Here is a 13,114-nt window from a genome sequence, read left to right on the forward strand (position 1 = left end):
TCGAAATCTCGACCTTGAGATCTAACACTAACTCGACCTTACCAAATAAGTGACCCCTTACTTCGAGACCTTATATTAACCCCAACCAATGACCCAACCTTCAAACTCGACCAAAAACTTAAAGCATTGGGTCCTAAAGATCCCAACGTTAAAACTTGAGAACCAACTCCTACCTTGACCTTGACCCTCAGACATAATATTGAGATCCCAAGATCTAATCTCAACTCCACCTTACTCGAGATCCAATTCAAACTCTGCCCTTACTCGAGATTCGTGATTCGACCCTCAAACCGGATCTTGATCATGAGTCCCAAGACTTAACCTAACCCTCGATTAAAAAACTAAGATGTTGCCCTAATACTAATTCGTAACTTGGTCAAGTTTTAGGTCTGGATCAAGTCTCGATTTAAGTTGGTGGTTTGGTCATATGTCGGGGTCGAGCTTGAGTTATAGTTGAGGGTGGGGAAAGGTCATAGACTGGGTGTCAAATCCTATATTAGGGTTTGGTTGGGGTCGAGTACTAGGCAGGGGTCTCAGATCAAGCTATCTTAGGTTGAGTCCTTTGTCGATCAGGGGCATTTGGGTGGATTAAAGGGTGGGGGTGGGAGGTCGTGAGGTTGAAATAGAGAAAAATGTTGTAAAATCAATTGTGATCAAAATGTATCTTTTTCACTCTGACAATAACATATTCAGTAAAATAAATTTAACAGATAAAATCTGAAAAAGATAATGTAATACATACGCTTATCCCAACTTTTTGAAGATTAAAAACTATTTCCACACTTGACTATGGACTCAAGTAACGTACCTTATTCATTCTATTTTCTTTGGGTGATTCTATTAAATGCTTTTTTCCTAAAGATAAATATAGGTTATTTTGTATACATTGGTTCATTGGATCCTTGTTTCTTTTTCTAACCAATGGATGTAAAAAATAAATTCAAAGTCATAAACTAACCACGAAAAGGATAAGGAGTAGTCAAAGTGTTAGACAAGAAGACCCCCGCGAATATTCCGCTGGCATAATTATTGTCTCAAATCGCACGCCCCCTCGTAAATCCCTTATCACGCTAAGGATATTATCGTCATTTACTTAAGCTTCTGATTTATCCACCGTTCGATTCAGCATGATGTAAATTCTACGGCCCAAAATTAAAGTTTGACTGCAAGTACGAAAAAATATGCAGACAGGAATGATTGGGCTTTCGGTCATGACTTTGACCACTGATAATTTGAATTTTGATTTGAATTTTTTTTAGTAGAGAGAGATTTCCCTTTTGTCGTTTTTTCCTTTTTCTTAAAAATAAATTATTTTGGAGTTTTATTTGTTTATTTACAATTTCATTCCATAATTTAAAAAGAAGAATTATTGTTCTATCCAATATATGCTTGAGTGAATTTTGAGAATCGGACTCTCACGAATAAGATAAGATGAAAATTTAGATAGTTGATTAGTTAAATTTTTAGTTTTTTAGAGATTTGTGATTGCATTTTAAAATTACATGAGATTTACTTTCTTTGTGTTAATTTGAATGTTTAAGAAATGAGATAATTTTTTTATTTTAATAATCTTAAATGAAAATAGATATGTATTTTAAAGGGATAAGGATCTGAAAAATATCTCAATTTTGGTCGGATTTGTTGTTGCGATACTAAACTTTCATAAGGACCTATTACATCCCTAGACTATTTAATAACATATTTTTTACCTTTTGAACTATTTAATAGTGTATTTTAAAGATATATATGTGTCCACTTGGGCACATTACTATTTATTATTTTGCATTATTTTTTATGTCCACGTGGACAAATATATATGTTTAAAATACGGTATTAAGTAGTAGGGAGGTAATAAGTACTTATGAAAGTTTAGTATCGGAACAACAAATCCGACCAACATTGAGATATTTTTCAGATCCTTATTCCTATTTTAAATATATTTGTAAATCTTATAATATTAAATATGTATGAGGTATGTTTGAATTAAAAGGGATGAAACATTAATAATAATATTCCTTTTAAATTAAGGTAAAAAAAGAAATAAAATAAATAAAATTTTGTGAAATATAAATTAAAAAATATATGAAATGTATTAAATCATTTTATTATGTTATGACAAACAAATTAAAACAATAAAGTATTAATTACTTTTCTTAGAAATAATATTTTTTAGAAGCAAGTAAATGAAATAAATTATATTTTTTAGTCAAAAGTGAAATAAATAAAAATATAAATGCTAGACATGCTTTTTGGTTTTTGGATTTATTTTTATTTATCACAAAAGGAGAGGAGAGAGAGAGAGAGGAGAGGCTTTATGTTGTCATATTTTCTCATTTTGGCATATCAAAGTCTAATTTTCTCTATCTTCTTTGTTTTTCTCTCTTTCTCTCTCTCCCTCCTCCATCTTCACCATTGAAGAAAATACTTTTCAGGTGTTTGAGGAAGAGGAGGAGGACTTATTACTCTGAAAATTTTGTGAAGGACAAAAGGGGTTTTTCTTTTGGGCTCTTGGCGAAGCAGATATGAATGTCATGCGTCGCCTTAAGAGCATTGCTTCTGGCCGTTCTTCTGTTTCAGATCCTGTAAATTTCCTTTTTTCTTTCTCTGGAAATGGGTGTAAAATGATTATATGATTAAACCCAGCTAGTTTAGGATTGAATTATATTTGATTTTTTTTTGGCTCAAATGGGCCTAAATAAAAGTGGAATGGAGAGAAGTGATTCGTATAGTCGAACCACTGGGGTTGAGAAAACGTAAAAATTTAGTGTAACGGAGAGAAATCAATGATTTTTTTTTTTCTGATTATGATTTGTTTTGATTTGCAAATTAAAGAAAAAGGAGGTAGAGTTTTTGAATTTAGGGAATTTAAATTCTTAGGTTTTTTTGTAGTCTTTGTTTTGGGGTTGTTGTAAAAAATGTGTTGAATGCTTCTTAAATGGTTAGATTTTCACCATTTCAGCTCTAAATATGTGCGAGTTAGGCTTAAAAAGTGAGGCTTTACAGAGTCTTGACTTTAAAGAAGGTAGATGCTATTTGATGGATCATTTACTCATGTGACTATCAATTTTAACATGTTTCTTTTGGCTTGGGACTGGGTTAGGTGAGGACTGTTAATATCTGCTTGTTGTGTTCTAGATTTTGATAGTATGGAGTATGGACTTATAATGCAGTGATGGGAGTTATAATGGAAACTTGTAGCTTGCTTTTTGTTTGTTGTATTTTGATTAGATTTATCAGAAATTCATGAAAAGAGTATGATTTGTTACTTATTTTTAATAGGGTGGTGATTCAAGCATAAAGAGGGTGAAGGTTGAGAAAGAAGTAGATCAAAGAGTGGTTGGTGAAACTCAAATGGAAGAGAGATGTACAACGACTACAGTTCCAAAGGAAGACATGGCTTCTACATCTAAGGAAACCACTGCTGGAAGTACATCAGCAATGGATACTAGACCTGAAAATTCTGAACTTGATGGGCTTCCTAAAGAAATGCATGAAATGAAAATTAAGGATGAAAAGGCTGATAAAGCTGATAGTCTAGAGGATAATTTGAAGGTATACCCAAAGTTTTAACTCTTTTATGTCTAATTTAGCATGTAAAGTAGCTGTCTTTAAATTCTGGAATAAGGGTTATTGATCTATCTTGCATCCTATAGGATATGGAACCTGCTGTTGTTAGTGGAAATGGAACAGAAACTGGTCAGATTATTGTGACTACTGTGAGTGGTAGGAATGGACAAGAGAAACAGGTGAACTAGTTGAATGAAATTTAATTTCTCTTTACCCCCAATATGGTCTTATAGGCTTAAACTTAGTTCAATCCGATGTGGACCTCATGCTATTTTCACAGACATTGTCTTACATGGCGGAGCGCGTGGTTGGCACTGGTTCATTTGGAGTTGTCTTTCAGGTATAGTTGTATGTTTATCTAATGTCTATTGATAATGTTTGCATTGCCGTTGTCTGGATGACTTTTATTGATTTTTTTATCACCTTTTCTATTTCACAGGCTAAGTGCTTGGAAACTGGTGAATCTGTAGCAATAAAGAAGGTTTTACAGGATAGGAGATACAAGAACAGGGAACTTCAGATTATGCGCACACTTGATCATCCTAATGTTGTTAAACTACGACACTGCTTCTATTCTACTACTGAGAAGAATGAAGTCTACCTTAACCTTGTCCTGGAATACGTGTCTGAAACTGTTTACAGAGTTTCAAGGCACTACAGCAGAATGAACCAACACATGCCCAATATATATGTGCAGCTATACACATACCAGGTGAGCTTATTGCAGGATTCTTCATTTTTCTCATCAAGATTGCGGAATTTCAAATCCTAACAACTTTAATTTCTTGTCTTGTAAACTATCTTGAGCACAGAGTAATGAATTTTCTCTAAATTATAATTTTTACAGATATGCCGGGCCCTGAATTACATGCACGGTGTCCTTGGTGTATGCCATCGTGATATTAAACCACAGAATCTTTTGGTGAGCACTCAATTTTCCCTCATAATATGCTTAGTGCTTTTAGATCTTCCATTTGCATGCGAAAATGACTTGAAATATTTTGAGTAACCCCTGTAGTGTGGTTAAGTGGAGTTATATCATCTCTCTTCACCATTCTCCTCTATGTGCCCTGACTATTTGATGCTTACTTAACTTCTGAAGGTTAATCCCCACTCGCATCAGCTAAAGCTCTGTGATTTTGGTAGTGCAAAGATGTTGGTACGTGGTGCTTCTTTTTTAAAGAAGAATTATTTTTTCCCTTCACAATTAAGCAGTCCCTAATATTTTTGCCTTTGTTTTTCTAGGTGCCTGGAGAGCCCAACATATCATACATTTGTTCTCGTTATTACCGGGCTCCTGAATTGATCTTTGGTGCTACTGAGTACACAACTGCAATTGACATGTGGTCTGCTGGTTGCGTTATGGCTGAGCTACTTTTAGGACAGGTTAGTTGATACTTATAATTAATATTTATGGTCCTATTCTTTTCACTGGTGGTGATGTAATCTCTAGAGTTTTTTGCGTTGTTTCTGTTTCACGTTAGATTCCATTAATGATGTTAAGATAAATTCCTTCTGTGCAATCCAATTTTATTATGTAGAAGATTCAAAGAACTAATAATTAAATAGAAATATATAACCTGGTGAGATTACATTGTTTGTTGCCTTGAATCCACTAGTGTCTGACATTTTAGTGATGTATCTATTATCTGCAGCCTCTTTTCCCTGGAGAAAGTGGCGTTGATCAGCTGGTTGAAATCATCAAGGTGTGCAATCAAGGGACTCTCTAATAGTTTACGTCGGGTAGTTTTTCTCTTGTCAAATTGGTTTCTTTCTCTTGCTAACCGTTTTGGTATACTTTGTGCTTGCCAGATTTTGGGGACACCAACTAGAGAGGAGATTAGGTGCATGAACCCAAACTACACAGAGTTCAAGTTTCCCCAGATCAAAGCTCACCCATGGCACAAGGTTAGTGAAAACTTCTTCGGTGGATGTGGCTGCTTCACTAGTAGTTAAATTCTTTCCATCCTTCCCTTGTCATTTCCTTGATGATGTTTGTTGAAAACTGTCCATTCAAATAGCACGAACCAGATGCCAAAACACAATTCAAGCATACCAAATCTTAATGAGATTGCAATCTACAGATATTTCATAAAAGAATGCCCCCTGAAGCAGTAGATTTGGTGTCCAGGCTTCTCCAATATTCTCCAACTCTACGCTGTACTGCTGTAAGTAAAGAATTTTCTTCTTAATTATCAAGAATTTACGATATTCTGGTAGTTTCCCATTTTACCCATCATTCAAACATGGTGTTCCATTTTTGTCATCTTTCAATATGCGAGTTCTCATTGATTGTGCTTTTAGCACTTCAATGTGATCTCCTGTCATGCTTATAAAGTTCAAACATAGAAAACTACGGAATGTATGTTGAAATAACATTCTGTTTTGTGGAGAATTAATGGCTCTACATAGTCTTACTAAGTTGTTATCCGTAAGTGGTATCATCCTTTAAACGCACTTGATATCTGTTTTCTGTTGATGTTGAGAGCATTTTGTGTTTATTGACAGTTGGAAGCATGTGCACACCCTTTCTTTGATTCTTTAAGGGAACCAAATGCTTGCTTGCCAAATGGACGACCTCTGCCTCCCCTATTCAACTTTACACCTCAAGGTGAGCTTCAGTTTAGTTTTTCCTTTTATTTTCACATGACTTGATACTTAAATCTGATTTGTCTATTGTCTTATACAGAGCTCTCTGGTGTGCCTGCTGAACTGCGAAAGCGCCTTATTCCTGAACACTTGCGCAAGTGAATTTTGTGAAGACAGTTGCTTAGGCTTTGTAAATGGGTTTTCTTGAGAGGTTTAGTTGCCTAATCAGCGTTATGTGTCTCCAGCAAATGCAGCTGCTTTCTTGGCCTGAGTAATATTTGATGGAATACAACATCAGAACATGGGAGCTAGTTACTTGCTAGTTGGTCTTTATAAACATATTATGTTCAGTACCCCAGTAGTTTTAGATGAGAGTTTTCATCTGTTAATTTATACCTTGTAGCAAGCAATATCTGAGTTTGAGGGGTATTCATGAGATTAATGAGTGCTCCCAAACTTGGAGTTATAGATGAATTATTAGGAGTTTTATATTCATTAAAGTATAACATTTCATGTCTTCTGGTTGTCCTATAGAAATGTGAAATTGCATCATGTTGATTATATTCATATTAAGTTAATTGTTGAAATCTACCATGTGAAGCACACTTCCAGCAGTGACAAGAAGAAAAAGGAAGAACATTTATTGGCTGTCTAATAGAGTCCTAGAATTTACCAATTTTTGAAAATTAACCACTTATGTTATTACTTCAAGAATATAATGGAATGATACCGGGAATTGACCAAAACTATAAGGATTTTATTTTCGCACATCTTGAATAATGCATCAAGTATCAACCAGTTTCATTTTGCACATATACTTGTTAACTTTTCTTTCCCACAAAGCTGTAGGCAAATGTTGAAAGAATAAGTTGACATTTTCTTGCTTTTTGTAAGATTTTTTCACTTCATTGAAAGCCAAGCCACATTCTTTAGATGAAAGAGGGCAACGTAACGTAATTTGAGCATTAAAAACAAATTAACAAATCATCTGCCTTTTGGAAACAGTTCTCTCATCCATCAATTTAAGATCAATCGTAGCCATCAATTGGAGATTCAAAGCACTAGCTAACATCAAGTACAATCTCTCTTATAAAAATCAGCACCTAAATAAGTACAATTTTGTGGTCCTGTGATCACAGCTAATTTGAACCAGGGAGATTACATCTCTATTCAATAAATAAGGACAATCAAGATAGGTCTACTTATTGACAACTGCACAAAGTACTAGGCATGTGGTATAGATGGATTATGAATTGGTAACAGACAACTATTTGATCTATAAAATGAGAGTACACCATCACAGATATAACTATCACAACAACGATATTATGACATTCTAATCAATCTATCAATAGACTTGTTTTTTACTTTTAACTTATTTTTTGTGAACCTATTTTTAAGTCTCTTGCCAAGAAACAAGTTGAGTATCCCGGATCAAACAAAAGAGAATGTGCCTTTCAAACCTGTCCCATAGTCTTGTTGGAGATCCTGATCGCTAATTACTGCCTCGATCGAGAACATTATCAGCTTTTTTTGTGTTTCGTTTTCATCCACTCCATAGGGGATGGTACCAAGAAATGTGTGTAGTTATGGTACCATGCTTGCTCCCATAATAGGAAAGGCTCATTGACTTCAATGGAAAGGGCTCTGTTGTCATAGAGGACTTGGGAATGATGAACATACTTTATTCAATAACATGTGCTTTTCTTCTGGTCCATACAACCTAAGGCAGGTAATGAACAATAGGCTTTATGAAATATTATGCTCTTGTCATATGCTCACAATAAAGACTGGGACTGAGGCCCCCCAGAAAACCGAAGGCAGGCAATGAGCACGGGTTTATGAAATATTATCCACGTTACCATATGCTTGCAAGGTGGGAAAGCAACAAGTTCCTGTAAGCAAAAGTAAAGTTATCAAACTTTTACATAGAGGAACAAGAAATTGCAGAAGTTCTTATACTTTTGCATACGAATAAGAAATTTGTGAACGAACTTGATAGAACTGAATTAATTATTAAAACAGGCGTCCATTCAAAATCAGAACATCAACCAATTCATTGGCAAGACATTAAGAGAAAGATAAATATGAAAGTAAGATATCTAGACTTCTGTAATATAACCACCATCCACTTCATCAAGAAAAAAACACAGGCATCCTTGGAAAGTAAGGGCAAATGAGAAGATTGGAATTTCCCATTCAAGAGATTGTCATTGTATAATTTTGCATTGCTGAAGAGACATAAAGCTAGCGGTGCACACCTACTTAAGGCCCCAGTAATTTTTATGTTTGATCAAATGATATCAAGCAAAAAGACACTGAGTTTTTTGCCAAAACATATGATTCATCTTTTAGATCTTAATCTTGTAAACAGTGACCCACTTACTTTTTACCTTTCAAACTCCAAAGGAATATAATTCCATACACAATTTAGTTTTACAAATAAGTGTATTTACCCTCAAAATTGCATCACATGCTTCTTTTTGAAAGTACACAGAATTCCCTCAATGATTTCAACCATTTATCACTGCCAGCTGATATTTCTTCTTTCATCAAAACCATTATTCAATGAATGCCATTTTCCATCAAATTTTTCTTTATTAACACCAAACAGCTAGCAAGAACCTGTAGAGTTATAAGGACACTTCACTACAGGATTCTACTCTCAGGAGAATCAGTAAATTAGAAGAGCATGCACCGTCAGAAGCAAAAACATTTTTTCACATGGCAATACAACTAAAAGGATCAGCATCATTGAATCCACAGCCTATAGCATAAACAAAAAGGAAGAGAATGAGGAAACTTAGGATCCCAAGCAACAGGTACAACAGTATCACACTCACTTAAGGAAAATTACCCCACCCACACCCCAGAAATGACATTATTAACCATCTTTTTCATTTATGAGGTTGTCCAGTTATAACATAGTTTCAACTTCCCAAATCTTGCTATTAGAGAAGGCGACGGAATCAAAGAAAATCCATTAGTTTAAATCAAAAGTAAAAACATCTTTGCCTTCAGAACATTATACTATAAGCTAGCATGCACCTACACCTTTACTTTACCTTTCTTTTAGGATTAACTTTGCATGCCATATAAACAACAGTAAACTACCTAAGACAACGACATATTGGTTTTGCATTGGATCAATGTCTATCTTTACTCTCAAGGCAACACACAGATTTTCACAAGACAGAAGTACTAGCATGGACTTATCTATGGCATGAACATTCAGGTCCCTATTCTGGTAGGGTAATTTGTCGACTGAAAAGGATATAACTCCCAACTTTAACTGCAGAGAAGATATCAGGAATTATGAAAAAACATTAACTCCAAGCAAAATTATTGTTAAAAGACTCTGAAGATGGTTTCACACCTGTGTAGGAAAACTCATCACATAATCATGTAGAACGAAGCTTTCTTCAGGATCATCAGACCCTGCCTTCACGGAGTCAAAAATATTTCTCAGAATGAGGACAAGTTATCTCCCAGATGCCGGGGAGTGGCAATTGGTGCCTGCCGTGGGAGAGTGCTGCAAAATAAGGACAAGGGGTCGACTCTCATATAAGTCTCAGAGAGCAATCAATTTCAATAAATCTTATCATTCACATTGAGCTGCATAAAACTTTTAACTTTTAGTTTCCATTTTCGAATAAATGATCTGCATTGTTAGCAGTTAGTAATATACAGATGTGAACTGTAAACCTTGGATTGAGCTGCAAACCCAATCAATAAAATTGAATGTTCTTATCTTTCCAAGCGCAAAGGAAACAAGAGCCACAACAATTTAAAGGAGTGTTTTCTACCAATAATCCCCACAAGAACATATCCCTTCCTTAAAATGATGAAAACAATTTGAATCTCGCAAAATAATATGTCGATCAAAAACTCTTGACACGAATTTCATTGCATTATGGCAGTCACCACATACACGAAGGTTCTTCAAAATCCGAATTGGTACTCCTTTTGGCACATAAAGAAGCCCAAAAGCAATAGCCAATTTCTCACTGTGATAAGAAAGACTTTGTTCCCTTCCTTCTTCATTGATATCATGGAGAGAAAAAATTGTGTCTGGCACATATCCAGCTTCCTTTATCAATGCAATAACATCCTCAAGTTTTGAGTAAATTTCATCACTCTTTGAATGACTTCTTTCCTCAGATATAAATGTGTGCACCACTCCATTCATCTCAATCCAACTATAACCAGGCTCTTTGTTTAAACCCTTCGAATTCATTTTTCTTCTAAGTTTTGCTGCATTTTCCCATTTTCCAGCAGCAGAATAGATATTTGACAACATAACATAAGGGACAGCATCTTGTGGTTCCAGCTGAAAGAGGGCCATTGAAGCTTTCTCTGCTAGATCTGTGTTCCCATGTACTCTACATGCAGCAAGCAACGCTTTCCACACAGTAGCATCAGGTTCAATATCCATTTCATTAACTAACTTCTCAGCCTCCTGTATTTTCCCCGCACGGCCCAAAAGATCGATCATACATGCATAGTGATCAGGGCCTGGTCTTATCCCATAATCTTTCTTCATTGAAGCGAAGTACTTCTTTCCATCGTCAACAAGGCCTGTATGGCTGCAGGCAAACAACAGGCCTATAAATGTAATAAAGTCAGGTTCTATTCCACTCGCAATCATCTCGTCAAAAAATCTCAGAGACTCCTTTCCTTTGCCATTCTGGGCATAAGCCACTATGAGAGCAGTCCAACTGATCACATTATGCATTTGCATTGAGATGAATACTTTTTTGGCATCTTCAAGGCACCCACAATTGGCATACATTGTCATAAGAGAATTATCAACTGATAATGATGCCTCAAGGCCAGATTTAATAAAATCCGCATGAACTTGCTGCCCAAGTTCATGTAGTGCCAACTCTGAGCAAGAACTTAGAACACTAGCAATGATAATTTGGTCTAGTTTAATTTCAGCCGTTCTCATCTCATAGAATAATTTCAGAGCTTCTTCATAAAAGCCATTGTGAGCACAACCAGTGACAAGTGATGTCCATGAGATTACATCCTTCTCAACCATGCTGTTGAAAACATTAATCGCACAAGCTAGGTCTCCCTGTTTGGCATACATATCAACAAGTGCATTACTAACAAGCTTGTAGCTCTCATATCCAGTTTTAACAACCAAGCAATGAAGACATTTCCCATTTTTGGGATCCTGCATACAAGCAAGGGAATTCAGAACTGAAGGGTACGTAAACTCATCCACTTCCATATCACAAGCATACATCTTTTTGAACAGAGACAGTGCCTCATCTGGAAATCCATTCCTCACATACCCAAGTATCATGGAATTCCAAGAAACTGCATGATTTACCTCCATCAGTTCCAATGCCTTCTTAGCACTGTGCAAATCTTCACTTTTACAATACATGTCGATTAACGAGCTTTGAACAAACACGTTGGCCTCAAAACCACCATTAACAATACAGCCATGTACCTGCACTCCAAATCTAATATCAGTGAGTGCAGCACATGAACTCAAAACACCTGGAAATGTATACTGGTTCGCCTCAATCCCTTCTGCACGCATGCTGCTAAAACACTGAATTGCTCTTAATGCATCACCATTTTGAGAATACCCATTAATCATAGCAGTCCAAGTAACATGATTTTTCCCATGAGACATAATTTGAAAAATACACTCAGCCTCCAAGACACGCTTAGACTTCGCATACATATCAATAAGTCCAGTCATTACAAAAACATTCATATCAAAACAAGTTTTAATAGCATATCCATGTATCTGTTCACCTCTCGAAAGCAAACCTTTTATCGCGCACATTCTCAAAATACTTCCCAATGTAAACTGACTAGGCCTATGCCCCTCACTTTGCATTTGCCAAAAAAATTCAAATCCTTCAATTTCAAAACCATGCTTACAGTATCCACAAATAAGAGAAGACCAAGTAATTGAACTCTTAATTGGGATCTCCTCGAACACTTGCCTTGCTTCAACAAGCCTCCCTCCATTGGCATATGCCGCAACCATTGTAGTCCATGTAAACTCGTCTTTCTCAGGCATTTTATCAAACATCTTTCGTGCTTCATCAGTTTGACCCAGTTTTGACAACTCATTCAATTTTTTATTTTTGTCAAGTAAAGAACATTTTGGTTTTCGTATGATAGAACTTGCAAAGGTTTGAATCGTGCGATGAAGTTGCACAGACATATGGTGATACTGCTAGTATGAACATAAAATTTTCATTAGGAAAATTAATTTGTTCATATCATGTTTAGAATTGCATACTTTGTCTCATATAATTTTTGGATTTGCAATCTTCAAATTAACTAGTGGTATCTTGGTGCAATCATCTTGCTCTCTCCTATTGCAATTATCCTTAACACTTTGTTTGCATTATTGTTAATTGTTGTTTCATAATATATCGTATTGTATTGTTTTAATGAATACAATGCCTGAATAGATTGTATCATTTTTTGTCGTTACATAATGTTACATATTCGTTATTTGAAATGATAAACCTACAAGAATCGTTACATAATGTCACATATTCATTATTTGAAATGATAAATCTACAAGAAAAATAGAGTACAGGGTAGAGATATTGTGAAAAAGTAGGGTAAAACATGAAATATAATTATTAAATAATAAATAAAGATAAAATGAGAAGAAAATATTAAGGTAACGACGCGACCACACCAAATCGGTCATTCCATAAAATAGGTCTTTTCATCGTTACCTAACAATAGATTTCAACGATACGATACAATAAAATTTTACTAACAATCAAAACAAACACTGTATTGATTTCTTTTGACTTAAATTTAAGAGAAAATACATAATTATCCCATCGAACTTATACCCTTTTTTGAAGTAGACACCTTAAGTTTGCGGTCCTATCACCCCACGAAACTATTTTTAATCATAATAAATACACTCTTTTAACCCATTTTCAAAGCATGTGCAATCTCA

At 35.2% G+C, this 13,114-nt stretch overlaps 2 protein-coding genes across 2 annotated transcripts; one reads left to right on the plus strand and one right to left on the minus strand.

The window, feature by feature from the left end:
- Positions 1-2,258: 2,258 nt before the first annotated feature.
- LOC125863055 (shaggy-related protein kinase epsilon) lies at positions 2,259-6,675 on the plus strand. The gene is made up of 13 exons (XM_049543200.1): positions 2,259-2,582; positions 3,280-3,552; positions 3,654-3,746; positions 3,848-3,907; positions 4,007-4,279; positions 4,415-4,489; positions 4,670-4,726; positions 4,813-4,953; positions 5,223-5,273; positions 5,380-5,475; positions 5,652-5,735; positions 6,076-6,178; positions 6,257-6,675. Exons 1-13 carry the CDS (start codon positions 2,523-2,525, stop codon positions 6,316-6,318), a joined length of 1,428 nt encoding a protein of 475 aa, XP_049399157.1. The 5' UTR covers positions 2,259-2,522; the 3' UTR covers positions 6,319-6,675.
- Positions 6,676-7,209: 534 nt separating this feature from the next.
- Positions 7,210-12,487, minus strand: LOC125862997 (putative pentatricopeptide repeat-containing protein At5g52630). The gene is made up of 2 exons (XM_049543138.1): positions 9,533-12,487; positions 7,210-8,051 (listed from the first exon to the last, which is right to left on the minus strand). Exon 1 carries the CDS (start codon positions 12,350-12,352, stop codon positions 9,959-9,961), a length of 2,394 nt encoding a protein of 797 aa, XP_049399095.1. The 5' UTR covers positions 12,353-12,487; the 3' UTR covers positions 7,210-8,051; positions 9,533-9,958.
- Between the last annotated feature and the right edge of the window lie 627 nt (positions 12,488-13,114).

Source organism: Solanum stenotomum, chromosome 1 (assembly GCF_019186545.1).
Source record: "Solanum stenotomum isolate F172 chromosome 1, ASM1918654v1, whole genome shotgun sequence".
Taxonomy (NCBI): Eukaryota; Viridiplantae; Streptophyta; class Magnoliopsida; order Solanales; family Solanaceae; genus Solanum; species Solanum stenotomum.